Raw genomic sequence first — 21,301 nt, 5'->3', positions numbered from 1 at the left:
CTTAATTAGACTGTATTGTTTTGTACTGCAATTTCCATGATTTGCTTCCTTGCCAAAGAAACATTGGAACATTGTCCCTTCATCGTATGTGAATAATAAAGACATGTTCAATGTACTATATTCTAAGCAATCAGAAGAGGGTTTTCAGTTGAGATGCTCGTGCAGAGCAGCTTTTCTCTGCTTTCTGCCAGGACCTAAGTCTGGCTAGGAGCTGGTTGGCTGGAGGGGGTCCTGTCCAGTGACTTATTACCCAGTCACTTGAGGTTGGATTTATGGGTGATTTATGGGTGATTTTCAGGGCCCCCTCCAGGGCCCCCTCCTGATGAGGCCTGATGAGAATGTTCAGTCAATAAGATAATAGTGAGCGGAACAGCGAGAAGGGTCTGGATTTATTAACGCACCGTAACTCCTGTCAAGCAGTAGTGTAACATCAGGACGCTCAAGATTCTTTGCACCCCATTATTTTTATTTCTACTTTGCACATTCTTCCATTGAAAAACTACCGTGTTTTACTTGCTATATTGTATTTACTTTGCCACCATGGCCTTTTTTGCCTTTACCTCCCTTCTCACCTCATTTGCTCACATTGTATATAGACTTGTTTATACTGTATTATTGACTGTATGTTTGTTTTACTCCATGTGTAACTCTGTGTCGTTGTATCTGTCGAACTGCTTTGCTTTATCTTGGCCAGGTCGCAATTGTAAATGAGAACTTGTTCTCAACTTGCCTACCTGGTTAAATAAAGGTGAAATAAATAAATAAATAAAAAGAGTCACGAACTGGCTCGTTCCTTATGATGCTGCACAGTAACATAAGTGTTACCACAACAACAAAATAAAATAGATGAAATTCCCTGCTGATGAGTCTCAGTGGAGGCAGGGTGCGGCCAGCTCAGCGACCCACTCAGCCCCTGTCCCCTGCTTTGTCGGATGGCCATTGGGACGTCAGCGTGTCCCTGCTTGATGGCACCCATGGGAGAAGGGTATCAAGGGCCCTGGATTGCCATAGGGCTGGTGGTGTATTTTAGTCGGCCTCTCTATCAAAGGCCACTAGGGACCTTAGAGGAAAGAGATCTCTTCATCATTATACTGTAAGTCGTATGTTCTGACAGGAGTCAGGTGTTAGAATAAAATGTGACCGGCCCTGGTTTGAAGCCAGGTATCCTGCACACCACAATACTGTGTTAGCCCACAGAGCTAAAGCCTAAGCATTCGCTTTGGGAGCGAATGCAAGTCTTCAGGTCTCAGGCAAGGTTACTCATGATGCGAGTGTGGTTCCGAACCTTCTTTGCTGCACTAAGACAAACTGTTTTACGTCGAGGAACTACACAGCACATACGCAAACACGTTGCGTTAGTGCTAACAACGCACCACCACAGTGATTCGGCCGATGGCTCTTAAAATGGTTTCCTGTCACAGTTACAATTGGTTATTGCAAGGTTTCACGGGATACCACTCAAAGTTGGGCGAACCACCAGGCACAAAATCCAAACTCTCGTCATAAAACAAAGCGTGTGACGAGTGTACTGTTTTCTTTTATGGTTTGGCTCCAGGAAAACTTTGTTGGAGCAGCATTGTCCTCTCCTCGGTGCTGGACCAGTCACACGGTGTGACATGTTCTCCGGTCATTCTGCTGACACGGGAGTTTGGAGGTCAGTCAGCGTGACAAGCCATCCATCGCCGTCACACAGTGACAATATCCGCTGTGACATCCCACGGTGCATTCTGCTGACACCTGGAAGTGCACGCGGTGCACTGCATTACCCAGGATGCATAGGAGGAGGGGGGGGGGACTTTGGGTAGTGGGAGAACTGTACATTTTAGGCGCAGTGCATTATGGTTCTTGTGCAAAGCTTGTGTCGCCTAGTGTTTCACAGATTTTGTGACATAGCCGTTTTGTTTTCTGATTTTGCACTGAGGTTGTGGGGATTCTCAAAGAGGTTTCCTGGACTCATGGTGGTCTTCAGCAACAGAGGAAGAAAAGTCTGCTCTGTCATCTAACGGTTATCTTTACAGTGGATAGTAGACATCTAAGGTAGGCCTTCAAATGCCCCTCCTCCCTACCCCATCTCTCTCCTCTCCCTCCGACCCCCCTCTCTCTTTTACCTACCCGCAATCCCTATACCCCGCTCCCCCCCAACCCCAACCCTCCCTCTCTCTCGCTCTTCCTCGCTGGGATGGAAGAAGCCATAGAGAGGACAGCATGGCGGGTCTTCTTCTCCCAGCTGCACTGGCAGCACAATAGAGGTAGAGGATGGATGTCGGAGCCAAGCACATGCCTGCAGGCAGCAGCCCACACCAGCCAACACAGAGCGTGCACGAATAGAGAGTTTCACACACCCACTTTGAGCCGTTGCAGACGGTGCAGCACAGTAAAAGGGCTTGAACGACCCAGTCAGATGAGTCATTACAAGATGTTGTCAAGTGGAGCATCTTCTTGGTAAAAACACACAAGCGTGCGGGCACGCACACATACACTTGTGCGCACAACCACACACAAGGCATCATCACGTTTAATAAGCACTTGGTCTTCTGCTGCCATTTCCACATCACATGGGCGTTCAGAGTGAAATAAATAGCCAGGAAAGGAAAAAGGCAGGAAAAAGAAGGCCAAATGGAAGAAAGGCAAGAAAAGAATATAACTGAATCTCTCCACACCACTCCACCCCCTTTTAGAATGTTATATCCCCATTTCCTGCTTTTTTTCTCCTGCAAGACCATTAGATGTATTTGAGGTTGGTGTTGTTCAAAGTTGAGTGCATTATTCTGGCTGCCTGGCCTCTTTAATCATGCTAGGGCTGTGCAGCATGTTTGGATTATAGGATTATTTGCAGCTGCTTCCTCCTGCCATTGTTTTGCAGGTGAAGTAGGCCAGCGGTTTGGGACACACTAGCTGCAGTAACATTGCTGTTCGAGGACAGAGTGAGCCGACGCAGGTTCCAACCTATAGTTTGTCCCTGGTTAGCACCGCTGCCTCAAGAAAATAGAGAGAGAGACGTTGAACAACAATGCTGAGCTGTGTCAGTAGAGATTACGGTTACTGGTTATGCTGTCTCTCCTTACCTCACCCTCTCCCCATCTTTCCTTCGACCTTTCCCTGTCTCTTTCCCTTTCTCTGTCTCCATCTCAGTTTCCTCTGTGCCTTTCCACTGACTCTTTCTCTCTCTCCTCTCATCTCTCCCTTTTCCCCTGCCTCGGTCTGTCCCTCTCACCAACAGGGTTTGAGAGTTTTGATTAATGCCTCTCCTCAGATTCCTCTCTTAAAGCTGGTGTTATGGATGGGAGTTTACTGTTAGGGGGAGTTCGGTGTTATTTCCCCACAGAGTTGGCCCAGGATGGCGAGCTGCTGGCCTAAAATCACAGAGCTAAGCACAGCTCCCTATATTGTTCTGTGCTTGAGAAAAGTGTGCGTGTGCTCGCTCAGCAGCTCCATGTGTGGCAGAGCTATTTCAGGGAGCTACCAGCAGCTCGGCAAAATCAATGCTGTGATGCTGCGAAGACAAAGATAGGGTTCTACGCCACACTGCACCTGAAAGTGTACACAAAATAAAACAGAGGACATCCGAAACACCATTATGTCAAAGAGGGTCTGTTCCAGCATGCAAGCAAGCAAACTAGCATGATGCATACTTAGGATAAAGCAATATATTGGGCATGCATTTTAATTCTGCTGTGGTAGGAATGATGGTGAGGGATAATATGAAGGTCCCACACTACTATGGATATTGGAATGTTGCCCATCTTAAAAATACCTCATTTAGTTATCATGCCTGAGTGTTCTCTGTGCTTTATTGCTGTGAGGTGAGGGTTTACACAAAAAATAAAACAATTAAATACTGTGAATACAATTTCACATGGAATCAAATGTGTACAGTAGGGGGAGGGGTTAAATTGAGCCAAAGGGGTAGTTGAGCCACCCCTTGTTTCCAGGAAACCATACACAAAACGTATCATTTGACCAAATATTTAGGAAGAGGCCGTCATTTCATGCGAGTCTTGTGAAGGAAGAAACCACCAAAAAGTTTTCCAATAAAAAATATTTCACAAAATCAAATAAATGTATTGTGTTATATAGGTTTCATGATTCTTGTATCTAAACCAAAGTAGATCGTTTTAAGATTATTTTACCCAGCAGTTCTATAAGCTACAATATGAGGTCCTAAACTTAGCATCAAAGTGCATCCATGTAGTGGGTTAATATAGTCAAAATGTTTGCCTTGGGGTAAGTTGAGCCTATGGCCATGGGGTAAGTGGAGCCAATAGCCGTTGGGTAAGTTGAGCCTATGGCCATGGGGTAAGTGGAGCCAATAGCCGTTGGGTAAGTTGAGCCTATGGCCATGGGGTAAGTGGAGCCAATAGCCGTTGGGTAAGTTGAGCCAACGGCCACCACGCCCTATACAAATGACAATTACATTTAGTCCATTTTATGCATAATATGCATCTTTTTGCTGTGTGCCGTGCATTTCTATTGTTACAGAGCAGACATCATCATGCCCCGTGTGAAACAAAACAGGGGGTGGAGCCCACCTTGAAGTCCCTGAGAGAGCAGCCACGGAAGTGAGTGAAGGGAGGAAGTCCATTTAAGGAGCAGTAAGGGATGAACAAATAGACTGAATGACACTGAAGATGTACACTGGCAAACAAACAGAAAAGGAAAAAGGACCTGTGTTACAGAGAGGCTGTGATAGAGTAGAGGAGGAACACAAGGTCTTATCTGATGACATGGAGTCTGAGCTTGCTAAACATGTCAAGAATCTCTCAGACCAGTTTCCTGGGCTTTAGTAGCCTCAAATGCAGAGGAATTGCCAATGATTTGGCACATCGAAACGACATCCCTGTCGCAGACAACCGGTCAAGAAATGGAAGGATAAGTGATATAGAACAGAGATGTCTATATCCTTACAGAGGCATACGTTTAAGATATACTGTACGATATAGCACACCTCCATTCCACAAATGAGACTTTGACCTACTAGCAGCATCACCCACCGTCACCATCACCCACTTACCCCGTGGTGGCTCAACTTACCCTGTCCCTATGATCTATTTACCCCATATAAGTTGAGCCAAAAGACCACTTTCTTTGAACAAGCTATCTTTTCAAAATTGTTATGTTTACATGAATTCAGATTACATCCAGGGAAACACAACATCCTGAAATCTATGTAGATATCTTTGTTAGAAAGAATACTATATTTCCCTTGACGTAGTGATGCTAAATGTTTTTTTTTAAATGGCCCCACTCCCCCCCCACACACACACACACACCGAACACCCCACCTTTAAACCTAAAGCGTATAATGGTGATTATCTGGACCATGGCCATCCCATAGAATTAGGAATTAAAATGATTTGTTAGGATCTCTATGGCCCATCCCCTATCCCGTCTCTGGCTGTGCGGGTTCAGTAGAGGGGCTTCAATCCTTCCCCTCCGCCCCTCCTATTCCCATACGGTGTCAACGCTCCACGTACAACACAACATCTGTGGGCACCGACAGAAACAAACTGCTCATCCCACGTGTGTATCGCCTTACCGACGAGGGCGCAGTATTGCATGGGAGACAGATCTGCATGCAATTCAGTGAAATGTAAGCTGTGTTGATTGAGCACATTGTAGCCTGTTTTCATCCTTCTGGCGGTAACGTTTCTGATCCCGCAGGTGGCGCATTAAACTGATAGACAATGTCCCCATCTGCCCAACGCCAGCTTTGGTACTACAGGCTGATTGATACCTGATCTCCTATACATCTTCCTCATTCCCCAACACAAGGCTATAATGTTGGACATGGACCAAGACAGTCAAAGACTCTCTGAGGGGTCTAGCTCTCTATAGTATCAGAATACACTCTGATACTATATAACCATAGTGCACACACAATTGCCCTTATTATTAATGGATCATCTCTATGGACAATTGTTTTTTTAGTCCAGGACTAGGCTTAACCTGTGTCCAGGAAACTGCCCCTACGATGATTATTGCTCAGCACAGTTCACATCGTCAACACTTGGCTATGGTTGACCATTCACCAGACTATCATGATGAAGGGAAGTCTGCCTGGGGCCTGTTCATTATAGGGCCAAATCGAATCAAGCTGGGTTGTACTGGTACTGGTCTGACCATAAAGTAGTTGCTGGAACGGTTTGGGTGGACCCTATTGTGTGAAAGCCTCTACACTATCTACAGCAGAGGCTACTCTACCATTTGTGTGTTGACCAGAACCTCAGATTTGCCTTACAAAATCCCTCCATACAGTGGTTCTGCCAGCTATATTACATAAGTGGAATCACCACTAAGACTGTATCCTCATAAAGACATTACTAAGCCACTCTGGTTATTGTCATCTCCAGTCACCTGGTTGATGGCCATTCCAAACAGATGTGAGTCATGGGACAAGAGGTCAGTGCCTATAATCACTTGGGCTGTGTCCCGAATGGCATCCGACTCCCTATGTAGAGAATAGGGTGACATTTGGGGCACAATCTTGGTCGACACAACAGCAGTCAACAGAGTGTTGTGGGCGTGGGTGGGTTGTCTGTAGTAGCCTATATAACAGATAACATGGCATGAGATTTAGAGTAATGACTACTGGATTATGACGGTTATAAATAGACTAGGAGGAAGCACAATACATTCATACTGTATAGCAAGAAAATGTTCTATCTACAGCGGAATGCATAGAGGCGGGGAAAAAAAAACATTCACTATCTCACAAATACATTTTTAAAAAGGTACAATCACACTTAAACATACAGTACACAGAAATGCCTCTCTAACACACACACACACGGTGAACATGTAAGGTCAAAGCCATTATGCACAGAACAGAAAGGTCAACTGGTGCGTTCTTGTTTAGTTATTATTAGTCCATGTATTATTTGGGTAGAATAGGTCGGACAGAGGTATTTCACCTCAGAGCATCTCTGTCTCCAGCCGGATTTATCCTCCGTAATCTGAACCCCTAACTGACCTCCAGTCCTCCAATCACAGGGCACATAACCAGGAAATGATTCAAATATCCAATAACGCTGACCGATGGATGCAAGAGAGAGCGAGACGGAGCTTGGTGCCACTGTGTTAAATACAGGACTGCATTTGATGTTTCTTTGGGTCATGGAAGCACTGTGCACGTGTACAAATGTAAGGACCTGTATTGGCATGTTGAAAGTACACATAGTACTGGCCAACGTGTGGATTCATCATGAATCAGCCAATCAGATTACAGATTTTAAACCCACACAGTGGCTATGGTCCAGGCTGGGCAGTCAAAGCAGGGAGGGGTGGAGAGTGGTGGTACTGGTGGTGGTGGGTACTGATGGTGACTGGACCATGAAGCCCCATTGCGATGCATGTGATTCGGCCACAGCCAGAGGAGTTAGCCCTATCACTGCGTGGTGGTGGTGGTGGTGGTGGGGGGGGGGGGGGCTGGGGGGCACTCCCCCAGGGGCCAACATAGATCACATATCCACAGGATCTCCATTTAAACTGAATTGCAATTAAAAATGTGTCAGCTAGCTCTGGGCATCTGGCTTTGATATGAGGCAAAGGGGTGTTGAGGGATTTGTCGTTTCAGGGTGTGATATGCAACACGCTGCATATCAATGAGTGTGCGGTGAGCCTTGATGCTTGCACCTTCAAAGCTTTCTCGACCCGCATCTCTCTCCCTCTCTCTCTCTCTCTGAAGTAAAAATGCTCCTCTGCTTGCAGCCAGTAGGGTGGCTCAGGTTTTTCTTTGGAGCAGCGTTGGAGTGGTGAAAAGTCGATCATGAAAACACCAGCTTAAATTCTGTGATGTTACCAAACATCTGCTCAAAGCGGAGCGCCAAGCCTGACCCACGCCTGCCCAGCTTCAGTGTTGGGGGAAATTAGAGAGCTGGATTGTGTTCATTGCGGCGCACCGTAGCAAAATGTTTTGCAATGGAAAACAAAAACGAGCATTTCCTATTGGACCAGTTCAGGTAGTCCCGCCCTGTTTCAGTAAAAAAAAAATCCCCTTTTGGTGCCTAATGAATACGACCTGGCTTGGTTGATGGAACTAGATTCAAGCTGTTTTTGGTTTGTAGATCCCCTGTTAGTCGCTTCCATAGCCAGGACTTTGGCTTTTTATAGCATTGGGTGACAGAGAGGTCACGTAAAACTCTGTAGATAGATTGAATGAAAGTCACTCTATCGAAAGGCTTTGAGGTGGTTTTTAGTTATTAGAGCAGTCCATATTCTCTCAAGGACCCGTGTCCTGCCCATGACTCTCACACACGCATGCAAACACAAACAGATACGCGCACGCACACACACACACACAAGGTCGCGCACGCACGTACACATACATACAGACATACTACTGCTTTGCAAATCCACGGCTCGTAGATTAAGGATGTTCTCTTTAAAGCGGCTTAACACTTGATATCATTGACCTGAGCTGTCCTGGTGCCTGACACCTGGACACAATGGAGACAGGCTGGGATGTTTTTACCTAGAGAGAGGAGGAAGGACAGACAGGCTCAGGTACTAGAAGGAACTATGGAAACGGGAGAGAGAAAGACAGAGAAAGAGAGAGAGAGAGAGAGAAAGAGAGAGAAAGAGAGAGAGAAAGAAAGAAAGATGGAGAGAGAAACAGAGGGAGAGAGAGAGAGCGAGAGACAAAAAGGAGACAGAGAGCGAGAGAGGGGGATAGAGAAAGGTAGCGCGAGATGGAGAGAGAAATAGAGAGAGACGGAGAGAGAAAGGTTCGGAGTAAAGGATAGAGAGCGGTGTAAAAAGGAGAACAGGAGAGATGAGTAACCCAGACAGTGACCTCTCTGGGAGTGCAGGCTGCCAGGGCTCAGAGGGAGGGCCGGGGGAGGAGGCTGAAGGTGACCAGAGGTGCGGTTGCCTGGCTGGATGGATGGGAAATGGAGAAGGCCATATGGCCCCACTGTGAGAGGCCTGTAGCAGCCAGGGCTGCTGCTGCAGGATAAAACACACCCACACTACCGCAGCACAGCACCGCCGCATTCTCTTAAAGTCACATATCCATTACAGGAGGTGGACTAACCGTATGGTTTTTAGCTTACTGTAGTCTGTATGACCCACTACGCGTCCTCTGTGACGGTATTGGGAGATGTCACCCCATTCATCACCTCATGGTGTGATCAATGTGATGATCACAGGCACAATGTGTACAGAAATGTGTTCTAATGGATAGATTCAAGCAATCCTGGCTACTTAGCTTCTTTGTTTTCACATACAGAATGGTTTTTAAACGACAAACCTGATTTGAATCTCAGAATTGTAGTTTGAGGACAGCCCTTGTTAATTCTCAACAGTTTCAAATAAATGTGCTTCCTAGGACAATTCTATAACAACAATTGTCAGTACCAATCAAACCCCTTTCCCACCAATCCTATGATTGTCAGACAAGGTAAACCTTCAGAGGACGGGTCACCTGTTTCATCAAGACTTAACAACCTGATAATCCCTAACACGGGCATGACCCCTCCATGTCATCGCTATATCACCTGTATCCTCAGCGTAACCATGTCCATGTCCACAAGGCTGTTTAGGTAATCATACATTTGATGAGTCATGATATAATATTAATAGCAATAACACATGCCAATTAGAAGACGCTTTTATCCAAAGCGAATTACAGTCATGCGTGCATATATTTTGCAGGCGGGTGGTCCGGTCCCAGGAATCAAACCCACTAACCTGGCATTGCAAGCACCATGCCCTGGAACTGAGCCACAGAAGACCTTGTTTGGGATGTTACATGATGGTGCATATAGTCTGTTGTTTAAGAACCCCAGACACAGATGGATAAACACACAGCTACACGCACATACACACACCTGTCCCACTTTGCTGTGTGCTCCCTGTGTGTGTGGCCCAGCAGCTGTCCATAATCCCGTCCCCAGACGACAGTGCCCCTAGGACAAGACCCTGGACTTGTGTTCTCTTCACAACAAATTGGATCCCCACCTCCCCCCCAGCTCCTCTAATCTCACTTTCTAGGTTAAGTTTTTCTGCTTTAATGTCACAAAGGATAACATCAGAAATCTTTGCAGTAAATCTGAGAAAAGTCTAACTGTTAAACTATTGGATTTCGTGACGCAGAGATTATCTACACAGCATTTTGTCTACAGATTTAAACCTGTAAACCATGACATCATTGGAAATCAAAAAATGCTTGGAGCCCAAAATCGGATTGAGGGCATTGATGTATGTGAGAGATTAAGAGTTGATTACCTATTTCAACCAACACAGAGAGAGTGACTTCTTCAAATGTTGTCTAGCCAGACGGCCTTCATAGAAAGCAGGTGGATGGACCATCTCAGCCAAAAGAGATTATAAGGATTCAACTTCAATTCTCTGGTGCTGGGATTAAGTCTCCAGTAAGGAAAATGCTCTGCTATTAAGATTATTACTGTAGGTATATTTGGCTTCAGGAGACAATTGAGTTGACGTTCTTCTGCTCGGAAGGGACAAGTCCAGGGAGAGTTTCGCAAACTACCTACGGAGGTGGTGTAGGAGATGTGACAAATGTGTGGCTTTACACTACAGTAATATGTGGAACTGAGGGTGTTTCATTTCATTTGACTTTGAACGTTTCGTAGTGTAAACACCGTTAAAACATCTCTCGACTACACCTTCACCACTGCACCATGGCAACTGCACCGTCCGCAAGGGGTTAGTGCGGTCAGCCCAACACATCACCGGGAGCACACTGCCTGCCCTTCAGGACATCTACAGCATCTGGTGTCACAGGAAGGCCAAGAAGATCATCAAGGACCTCAGCCACCCGAGCCACGGCCTGTTCACCCCACTATCATCCAGAAGGCGAGGTCAGTACAGGTGCATCAAAGTTGGGACCGAGAGAGTGAAAAACAGCTTTTATCTCAAGGCCATCAGACTGTTAAGTAGCCATCGCTAGCCAGCCTCCACCCAGCACGCTGCGCTGAGCTTAGTCACTGTCACTAGCCGGTTACTCATCCCTGCACTGTAGCGGCTTCTGCCCTATGTACATTTCATGGAACATTGGTCACTTTAATAATGTTCACATATTGTTTTACCCACTTCATATGTATATACTGTATTATAGCCAAGGCCATCCAATTCAACTATTGCTGTACATATCCTATTCTTTCCACGTATTCTTCAGATATACAATGCATTCGGAAAGTATTCAGACCCCTTAACTTTTTCCACATTTTGATACGTTACAGCCTTATTCTAAAATGGATTAGATTGTTTTGTTTTATCTTCCTCATCAATCTACACACAATACCCTATAATGACAAAGCAAAAACAGTTTTGGGAAGTTTTTGCAAATGTATAAAAAAAATAAAAAAAATAAAAAATATCCCATTTACATAATGTATACAGACCCTTCACACAGTACTTTGTTGAAGCACCTTTGGCAGCGATTACAGCCTCAAATCTTCTTGGGTATGATGCTACAAGCTTGGTCACACCTGTATTTGGGGAGTTTCTCACATTCTTCTCTGCAGATCCTCTCAAGCTCTGTCAAGTTGGATGGGGAGCGTCGCTGCAGAGCTATTTCCAGATCTCTCCAGAGATGTTTGATAGGGTTCAAGTCCAGGCTCAGGCTGGGCCACTCAAGGATATTCAGAGACTTGTCCCAAAGCCACACCTGTGTTGTCTTGGCTATGTGCTTAGGGTCATTGTCCTGTTGGAAGGTGAACCGTCGCCCCCGTCTGAGGTCCTGAGCGCTCCGCTCCGGAGCAGGTTTTCATCAAGGATCTCTCTGTACTTTGCTCCGTTCATCTTTCCCTAGATCTTGACTAGCCTCCCAGTCCCTGGCGCTGAAAAACATCCCCACAGCATGATGCTGCCACCACCATGCTTCTTGTAGGGATAGTGCCAGGTTTCCTCCAGACGTGACGCTTGGCATTCAGACCAATGAGTTCAATCTTGGTTTCATCAGACCAAATAATCTTGTTTCTCATGTTGAGAGTCTTTAGGTGCCTTTTGGCAAACTCCAAGCGTGCTGTCATGTGCCTTTTACTGAGGAGTGGCTTCCGTCTGGTCACTCCACCATAAAGGCCTGATTGGTGGAATCCTACAGAGATGGTTGACCTTCTGGAAGGTTCTCCCTGCTCCACAGAGGAACTGTCGGGTTCTTGGTTACATCCCTGACCAAGGCCCTTCTCCCTCGATTCCTCAGTTTGGCTGAGTCTTGGTGGTTCAACAATTCTTCCATTTAAGAATGATGGAGGCCACTGTGTTCTTGGGGACCTTCACTGCTGCAGAAATGATTTGGTACTCTTCTCCAAATCTGTGCCTCGACACAATCCTCTCTCTGAGCTCTATGGACAATTCCTTTGACCTTATGGCTTGGTTTTTGCTCTGCCACGCACTGCCAACTATGGGACCATATATAGACAGGTGTGTGCCTTTCCAAATCATGTCCAATCAATTGAATTAAACAGTTGGACTCCAATCAAGTTGTAGAAACACCTCAAGGGTGATCAATGGAAACAGGATGCACCTGAGCTCAATTTCAAGTCTCATAGCTAAGGGTCTGAATACTTATGTAGATAAGGTATTTGTTTTTACATTTTTATACATTTGCAAACATTTCTAAAAACATTTTTATGCGTTTGTCATAGATTCCACATTTTTATTTAACCAATTTTAGAATAAGGCTGTATAAGGCTTATTCTAAAATAAGGCTGAAACGTTGAAGGGTCTGACATTATATACTGTACATATATACATATACTAAATCCGGACTCTGCTCATCCTAATATTTATATATTTATTAATTCCATTTACTTTTAGATTTGTGTATTGTGTATTGTTATATATTACTGCACTGTTGGAGTTAGGAACACAAGCATTTCACTTTACCCGCAATAACATCTGCTATACATGTGTATGCGACCAATACAATTAGAATTTGCACAGTAGTGCCCCCCTGTGGTACAATGGATAAGGACATCCGGTTCTGACTAACAATAAACAATTATTAAAATAATAATACATGAATTACTGTAGCAGTTAAATAGTGATGACAATATCCCCAAAAGCTATTCAAAACGTAAATGCTCTCCCAGGTCAGCTTTATTAAGCATCAAACAGAAGAAAACGGACTGAAACAGGGAGGGACTACCAAAACGTATTCGATTAGAGCTGCTTATTTCGGTTTTCCATTGAAAAACATTTTTGCCACAGCTTACCCAAATGTACACAACCCCTGTGTGCCTAGCCAATAGTCGTGACTCATGACACTGACACAGCGGTTGAAGTCAGAGTTAAGCCACACTTAAGTCAGACTTAAACTGAGGGTCAGTGCCATGTTAACATCCGAGGAGGAAAAGACAAGTAGGATCAATATGGGATTGATGCAACGTCACTGCGGCTCCAAGGCCACAAAAGTCACGGCCAGCCCTTCTTGCTGATACATCTACTTTAGGCATCAGGAAATATATATTTTGTCGATACGACACACTTGACAATTCCTGTTGTGACCATGAATGTTAAACATATTAGCCACAATGTAATACTGATGTGAATATATCTAATGGTACGAAATGAGTCAATTCTAAATGACATCTCTGGTACATAAGAACTGAATCGTAGATTAAATACAGTATATGGTACCAAATTGCAACTATGGTAATGGTACTAAATTAGTAAATCGTAAAATACATATGGTAGAAAAGCAGGAGCTAAGTAGTTCATTTAAATGTTGTAAATTCAGTAGCACACCACATACAATGAATGAAATAATTTATATCCCAGTCATCTCAGAGTGTCTGTTTAGGTGACTCAAAAGCAATGTTGGCATTTATAAAACCCCTTCATTTAAAAATAAAAAAATCCCTCATGCATTACATTTTAGTTGCATCATAACAGTTGCATCAACATTAAGTACTGTATTCTCCAGAAAGACCAGAAATGAGTTTCCTCAGATCCACACCAAGCCACCTGGATAGACAATATATGAAAATACAGATATTGCATAAGCTACATTGTCCACTTTGAGAATAGTTTGACAGAGTTATGACCGGATTGAACACGTGGGCAGTAAAGCTTATGATCCCAAAACAATGATCCCAGTTCTTTTAAGCTTAATTTCCTTCTACTGAACAATCACTGGTGACTGAGAAATTTGACAGATCTAAAATAGTCCTAACAAACAAGCCTGACCATAGGTTATCACCTACATTATCAGTACGAACAGTCAAATGTGTTGCATTGTCGACGCAAGAATAAGTACACGTTCAAAGAATAACCTTAAGTAACGACATCATTTGTGATGGGTGGTGGATCAGATTTGACTGCGGTTTGAGCACCCTCTACTGTTGGGAAAATAGGGCAAACAAAAGTAACGCCCTGTACCTCTGTCCAGGGACACACTATCACAATGAAAACAGAGAACATCAGATGGGTTTCATTTATTGGCTCAAAAAGGAGTGTTAAGGTCATTGCTCTTCTTCTCATTAAAGACAGTACAAGAAATCTCATTTACACATAAAACAGTACTTGAAGCTCTGTAGTATAAGGCAATGTTAAATACTCTGCATTTCTAGGAACAATAAAACATGTCAGTACAGGGTTTAACTCCACGATCAGGCTATACAAATAAGGTAGTAAGGCACTCTTCTTGGACAATTCATTTAGATTCTAACCAACATTTTGCCACAGCAGTAACATAGCAACAGAAAACATGCAGTTACGACAAGCGGCCTCTTTGGATTCCACTCCTGACAGTTAGCCGACAGAATAAGCGTCATTCTAATAGGAGTACTCTGACGACAGAGGTAAGACGACCCTCTCACTTTCTGGGAGACGTTTAGCATAAAGGAGGGACATACTGCCCCAGCTGCTAAAGCATATCAATTAAAGGAAAACTCCACCCCAAAAACAGTCTTTCGGTGTTTGTTTCATTGGTCTCAAAATGTTTTGCTTGTCAGCAATCAAGTTAAAGATATGCAATTTTCAAAATATATCATACGGGGATGATTTCATCATCCTGTTGCTGCATCATATGACACAAAAAGCCTCATTCAGGGATGATATGTGTTTTGAAAGTTCGATATCTAGAAAACTTGATTGCTGACAAGCAAAAACATTGAAACTATGTCAATGGACTAATGAAAAAAAATACCAAAACATAAGAGTAAAGGAAAACTCCATCCCAAAAAACTGTCTGTAGTATGCAGAATAAAAACATTATCACTGGGCATCAAAACAGCATTTAGCTAGACCAACAACTACACCTTCATCCTAACGAACCCTTATCACTAACCAACTGAACCATCCCATCTCTACCAGTCTCCTCATCACTAGCCAACGCCACGGTATCTATACAGTGTTAATCAGAAACGTCATCACACCAACGTCGTCCCCGGGATCAATTTGCTACCGCATTGAGCCGGCTGGGTGGACGTGATTACCATCACACGTCAACACTAAATACCTTCCCTATGACCTCACCTAGAAGAGACCTGGTCTACATACATGAACCCACCATTCCAACTGCTACACTCAAATCTTTTCACATGGAACCAGCATACATGTAGATATGGCACAAGAGACAAAAACAGATGACATACGTGACAATTCAGGGGATCAATTAATCAAACACGATTAGACAAAGACAAGAGCAAGGATCAAATAGGAACATATTAACTAGAATTTGGAACAGTGATTGGTGACTAAGCAATGGTTTTGATACAAGCAGGGAAAGGGCACTGGAGGAATTGAGCATGGAAAAAAAACTGAAAGCAAATGAGTGCATATTCCACTTTAGAAAGAGCAAAGAAATCAAGACCATTACAAAATCATGCAAAGAAAAAAAAAAAGATTGCACCAGGTGTTCCTTGTTCCCCTGCACCTGCTCTGACAACCATGAAGGCAATAACCTTAAGAGCCACACTTATGCATTCAATGCCATTCAATGAATGTGCAATTTGTAAAAAATAATAATGGTTGCGTCACATGCTTCGTAAACAGGTGTAGACTAACAGTGAAATGCTTCCTTACAGGCCCTTCCCAACAACGCAGAGATAAAAAAAATTGGAAAATAATAACACCAGGAATTAATTTGCAATCCGAGTTGCATCGGTTCGTGCAAATATTCACAAGCTGCTCTTTGTGTGTGCCTATTCAGTCATAAATGATCAATAATTTATGCAATGAGCAAAAAATACAAATGAAATAAAAAATAAAACAACAAATACATTCATTGTGGAGACACGAAGGTTCTCAACTTCACTTGTCAGCTGTTCACTGTGTGAATTCATGAATCTATATTAAAGATATCTAAAACCGCACAACACAAAAGTTCATCAATACAATCTAAAATCCTTGTTATCAGAGAAGAGGCTACTGAAGCAGGGAAGACATGTACACTCAAACAGTGGGAGCATTGTGACACTACATTGCCATCCAGTATATAAACTATCTATCCCATGAAAGGACACCATCATGTAATCCACAGGTCCTGTTCTAGAGGTGAAAGGTCATTCTTTAATCCTGGGGGGGGGGGTCCATAACTGGGCCGTCCTCCCCACCTGTAAACACTTAAAAGTCCTTCTGACACAAGTGACAGTTGCTTGTCCACAGTCTAAGTCCTAATAGCAAGCGCAATAACCCAGTACTAGACAGGACTCTTCACAGAGGAATTGCAGTGTGACCACTTGGTTTCAACTCAGTCCAACATTAGTCCATTAGTTGCAACTCAGTCAAAGATTAGTAAAAATGTTATTACATAGAATTAACAAGTAAATTAGGGCCAAAGACTCCAGGAGCGGTTCCACAGGAAGATATGCCTCTAGTTTGAATACTTCAGAGCCAGCTAGAGGAGAAAGAAAATCATAATTTACACATTCTAGATCATTTCCTACTAAATTTTCACTTCGATGGGCCACTTGGGAGGGCATTCTAGGGGCCTGATTTTTTTTGTTGGTTGATGAGGTTGACTGTAGCTCTGCTGGCTTTCTCAGTGGGTAAACGTTCTGAACAAAGTCAACGTACACTGCAGGATAGCCATAGTGTGGAATGATGCACAAACTTTTACCCACATGCTGAATCTGTGTGTGTGTGTGTGTCTATACTATTTACATTCAACAATGTCACACCTTGTGAGCAGTGTCTGCAAACTGCTGGGCTTTGTGCATTAGGTCTACTGTCTTGTCCTCGGCCCGGCCCAGTCTCTCCCCACGCTCCTGCAGGGCCTGGCTGGCCCTCTGGACTACACTACCCATACTGCCCCCTGGAGGGCGCTGCCCACTGGGTCCTGCTCTAGGACCTGCTGCACAACACACAGGGACAGATAATAGTGCATCAGAGATAGGATACTCAGAAGACTGCAAACAAATCCTGTTCAGTGATAATTAACAATTATAAACAGCCTAGGCATGAGTTCAGTATATTCATGGGTGAAAGTGTCAGAGAAGGAGTGCTGATCTAGGATCTGTTCATATAATAATATTCATTATGATCCAAAAGGCACTCCTACACTGAGACGCTTTGTGGATACAAGCCCTGGACTGGTCAGCTTAGGACAAAGACAGCAACATTTGCTGTCGCTCTGTGTCTCTAGGCCCTGCTACCGCCTGGCACCTCTCCCAGTGCTACACATGACAACCCCCCTGTCAGCGGGTTCAATGGGGAGCCGCGTTCCTTCTCAGTCTCCCTGCCCCAGAGACTCAAGGCCAGCCTTTGTTTTTTAGCAGGAGGTTTGGACACAAAGTCACCACTCATCTAGTCACAACCTCATAGAAGAGCCATTCTCTACTGCAGTGGAGAGGTGTAACAGAAGACAATAGACCAAACCCATCCATCTCCTGAGAGAGGATTAGGAATCCATGAGAATAGAACAGACACAGCCACAGGCCTACTAAGGTCATCACCACACGCCTTTTGTCATCTCTGCAAAGATTATGTTGCTACTCAGTGAGTATTAGGGGTTATTTGGGATTTTTTTGACTCACTTACCTCCAGCCTGAGAACGGCTTTGGTTTGAAACCATCACCTTCTTCATGCGATTGAAAAAGACCTTGCAACGGTACAGGACCAGATTCATTTTGCAGGCATCTGTTAGAATGACAATGACACAAATAGTGGAATCTGATAATAGCTGTATTATAACCATGATCAAAAATAGAAACTACAGAATCAAACATGATATTGGGAGTCCCTGCCATATTATATGAGATGATAAGACAAGCCACTCCTAGGGTTGACCCAGTGGTCCCAGAAGAATTCACACTCACATATGACCCAAATTCACTCCCTAACCCTTGGAAGCGTTAGGACCAAGGAGAAGGAAGTGAATTGGGACCGACTGTTGATAGACTGGGCTTCTCCTTCAAACACTCCCTTACCTCCTGTGAGTTTGGACTGACAGTTGACAAACTCAGTATGATGGGGCCTGAGACCCACGGTGCTCTTCCGTCTAGCCTGGGCCACTGGCCCTCCTATCTGGCCCACTTGGGCCCCTGGGCTACCCTGGCCCCCTTGTGCCCCTGGGCTACCCTGGCCCCCTTGGGCTCTTTGCCCCTTCTGCTGGTCCACGGATGGGCTACCAGGGACTCCCTCCTTGCCTTCCCAATAGGTCTGACAGGCGTGGTACATGATCTGGATGAAGATGCACTTCTCTGGCGCTGAGCTGGCCACCCATTGGTCAAAGGCGTTGTCGAACACCAGGTCAAACTCTGGGCAGTCCTGAGGGAGACAGTATAGGTCACAGGACAGTAGGGGGAATAGTGGTCTAAACATCCCAGCCAATAGGCATGTATACTGGTGGTGATGTCACCTTGTTGGGGTTGATGCCGTTGACCTGGCGAAGCTGCTCCACGGCCCACTGTGACCTTCTGGTGAAGGGGGCGGAGCCTCCAAACTGCTTGACTTTGGTGATGAGGAGCTGAGCTGGCCTCTTATTGGTCACTGGGGAATTGAGAGGAGTCAAGGGTTTACAAATATGCCAATACTGAAAGGTAAGCAAGCACACTTCATAACACCCACAAGAGAGGATGTAAATGTACTCCCTACTAGAATCAAGATTAAAAGACTTGATAAGAGACTGGCTATCCAGTAATGGATAGGTTTCATTGTGAACAAATTAACCCAACACAGAAGGCATAAGCGATCGGTCACCATCACAGATCAACAAACAGACCACCAATGCTTATTCTTCAGTGGTTTCTCTTGTTCACCACACGATATGAGGGGGGGGGGGGGTCAGTGCCAGCTGAGGACACCCAGCCAGCCATCACCCACCCACCCATCAGTGGTGTTTGGGTAGGGCCAGGGAATGACCATGGCTCTGGGTGACTTCATCACAGTAACAATAGCGACAGATGACACTGAACACAGCTAAATATATGTGAATGACCCTTCCTGCTCAATTTTAGGATCCATGTCCTCTGACAGTGTCAGATGCAAAGATCTTAGATTACCAGCAGCACAATGTCGTTCTTGCAACACGATGAATAACTCTAAATCCTTCTGTTCAGACAATGCCACTATGAGACAGTTAAAACGCAGATTTTCAATAACCTACTGAACAAGCGAGTTGTAGATAGCAGGACTACAGAGTAGCAACAGGACAGTGAACTGTAAAAGTCACACTGATCTATCAACCGGTCATCTCAGTATACCCGGGCCCGTATTCACGTCGAGTCTCAATGTAGGACTGCTCGTCTGGATCAGGTCTCTCCCCTCTTATTCATTATGATTTAAAGCTGCAATATGTAACTTTTTGGGCTACCTGACCAAATGCACATAGAAAGGTGAGTTATAGATCTGTCATTCTTATTGAAAGCCAGTCTAAAAAGCTGTAGATCTGTTCTATGTGCGCCATTTCTATGCTTCATGTTCTTAAGTTTCATTTTTGAGACTTTTACTTTCAGTTTTGTTAACCAGTTTCAAAACAGCAGAAAATACTATATTTTTGGCAATGGAAAATATTTTACACAGCAGTTTAACTGGTAGTGATTCTCTACACTTGCTTGTTGTCAAATAAACTTATTTATATGACAATTTCTGCATAGTGCATCCTTAAAAGCCAAAACTCATCCTAGATCACCACCTACCCTGAGACAAAAAAAAAATGCTGAATGCAGATGTTTTTTTATGCATACATCATGACTACATAGGTGTTACCTGACAAACAGATGTATGTCATGTATTCTCCCTTGCCTCCAGTGGGCAGAAAGGGGACCCTTTTCCTTTTTCTCCTCTTCACCTCCACAGCCACTAGCATCCTCTCATCCCGGGGAGCAAACACCGCCCTGTTGATAGCTGACTGGATATTCATGGTGGGACTGGGTGGAGGAGATTTGATGAGTGATCTATGAAGATAGTAGACAGTGAGACTGATGATTAGATTTGTTTAGTAGGCAGATGCAGAATCACAGATGTAATTGCAGTGTACAGTGACATTCTTATGCCCCCGAGCTCCAACAGTGCAGGTCAAAGAGAAGTGAACGAGACAATAATTAAAATATATATTGCACATTTACAAGTGTAGCAGAGGACACCATAGGGAGAATAGCAGGGGAGTAAGTGAGAAGTGAATGAAACATTGATATATACATATTCATTCATGTAATCTTGATTCCCGGTGTGCCATATATAGACCATCATTAATAATCAAGGACCCTTAGAGGGTTATTTCTAACTACTAAAGTGGTGAACGTTACACCTCTAAAAGTGGCAGATCATTTAAAATCAGTTGTGGATCTATTTTACTTGACCGGAGTGAATTAAATGAATCGTCGCAAAATGATTTGCAATAAAAATTCTCCATGGTGGACTTCAGAACAATTTGCAAGAGAGCAGAAATGATCGTTTACAATACCTGTTTTGTTGTTTTTACCCCTCACTCCTTCGAGACGCAGAAACAGGGAAGCTGCAGTAATGCTCACCAAACTATTCCAACGCCTTATAGCGGTGTTGTTTTGTCACACAACAACAGCATGCCTTGCGGAGAAGGCGAATCTGTCTGGGACGCCATCCCATTTGAGCAAGTTAGAAGTCACGTGGGAAATGTGTACTGTTGAGTTGCATCTCATTACAATACATTCTAATACATATAAATATTAATCTTGGTTTAACATAATTATCTTTATTATTTGCAGGTTGCAAATATCTGGAACATATTGATTAAAAAAATGTTTGTACTCTTTCAGTACTGTAAAAACTTCCTTGGACATGAAACTACTTTAAAAAGCGTAGATATTGTGATTGATCCACGAAATTAGAGCCTTTTGCATCCCTTTAATATTTACAGTAGAAATTGTGCACAAATATTTGATTTTAAAAGCCTGTTATATTACATTGAGTGACC

At 44.0% G+C, this 21,301-nt stretch overlaps 1 protein-coding gene across 3 annotated transcripts; it reads right to left on the bottom strand.

Annotated features, from left to right (window-relative positions):
- Window positions 1-14,384: 14,384 nt before the first annotated feature.
- stxbp6l (syntaxin binding protein 6 (amisyn), like) lies at window positions 14,385-20,969 on the bottom strand. 3 transcript variants are annotated; one of them, XR_004211931.1, is made up of 7 exons: window positions 20,813-20,968; window positions 20,116-20,303; window positions 18,767-18,897; window positions 18,336-18,675; window positions 17,947-18,045; window positions 15,087-17,260; window positions 14,385-14,913 (listed from the first exon to the last, which is right to left on the bottom strand). XR_004211931.1 is itself a non-coding variant. In XM_031837399.1 (7 exons), the coding sequence occupies exons 2-7, from the start codon at window positions 20,267-20,269 to the stop codon at window positions 16,781-16,783; spliced, it is 918 nt and encodes a 305-aa protein (XP_031693259.1). In that variant the 5' UTR covers window positions 20,270-20,303; window positions 20,813-20,969; the 3' UTR covers window positions 14,385-16,780. The 3 variants fall into 3 exon arrangements, 2 of the variants coding, with proteins under 2 accessions (XP_031693259.1, XP_020352377.1); XM_031837399.1 differs by having other exon boundaries at window positions 14,385-16,804; window positions 17,088-17,257; window positions 20,813-20,969; XM_020496788.2 differs by having other exon boundaries at window positions 14,385-16,804; window positions 17,088-17,260.
- Between the last annotated feature and the right edge of the window lie 332 nt (window positions 20,970-21,301).

Source organism: Oncorhynchus kisutch, linkage group LG12, assembly GCF_002021735.2.
Source record: "Oncorhynchus kisutch isolate 150728-3 linkage group LG12, Okis_V2, whole genome shotgun sequence".
Lineage (NCBI taxonomy): Eukaryota > Metazoa > Chordata > Actinopteri > Salmoniformes > Salmonidae > Oncorhynchus > Oncorhynchus kisutch.
Note: the sequence above shows the minus strand (reverse complement) of the source record. Positions and strands in the feature narration are given on the sequence as shown.

Excerpts from the sequence above, each read along its gene's own strand:
- stxbp6l (XM_020496788.2), bottom strand. The coding sequence starts at position 20,269 with ATGAATATCCAGTCAGCTATCAACAGGGCGGTGTTTGCTCCCCGGGAT. Across the intron at positions 18,898-20,115 it reads GACATACATCTGTTTGTCAG|TGACCAATAAGAGGCCAGCT; the intron begins GTAACACCTATG and ends TCAATTCCCCAG. Across the intron at positions 18,046-18,335 it reads TCAGTCCAAACTCACAGGAG|ATGCCTGCAAAATGAATCTG; the intron begins GTAAGGGAGTGT and ends TCATTCTAACAG.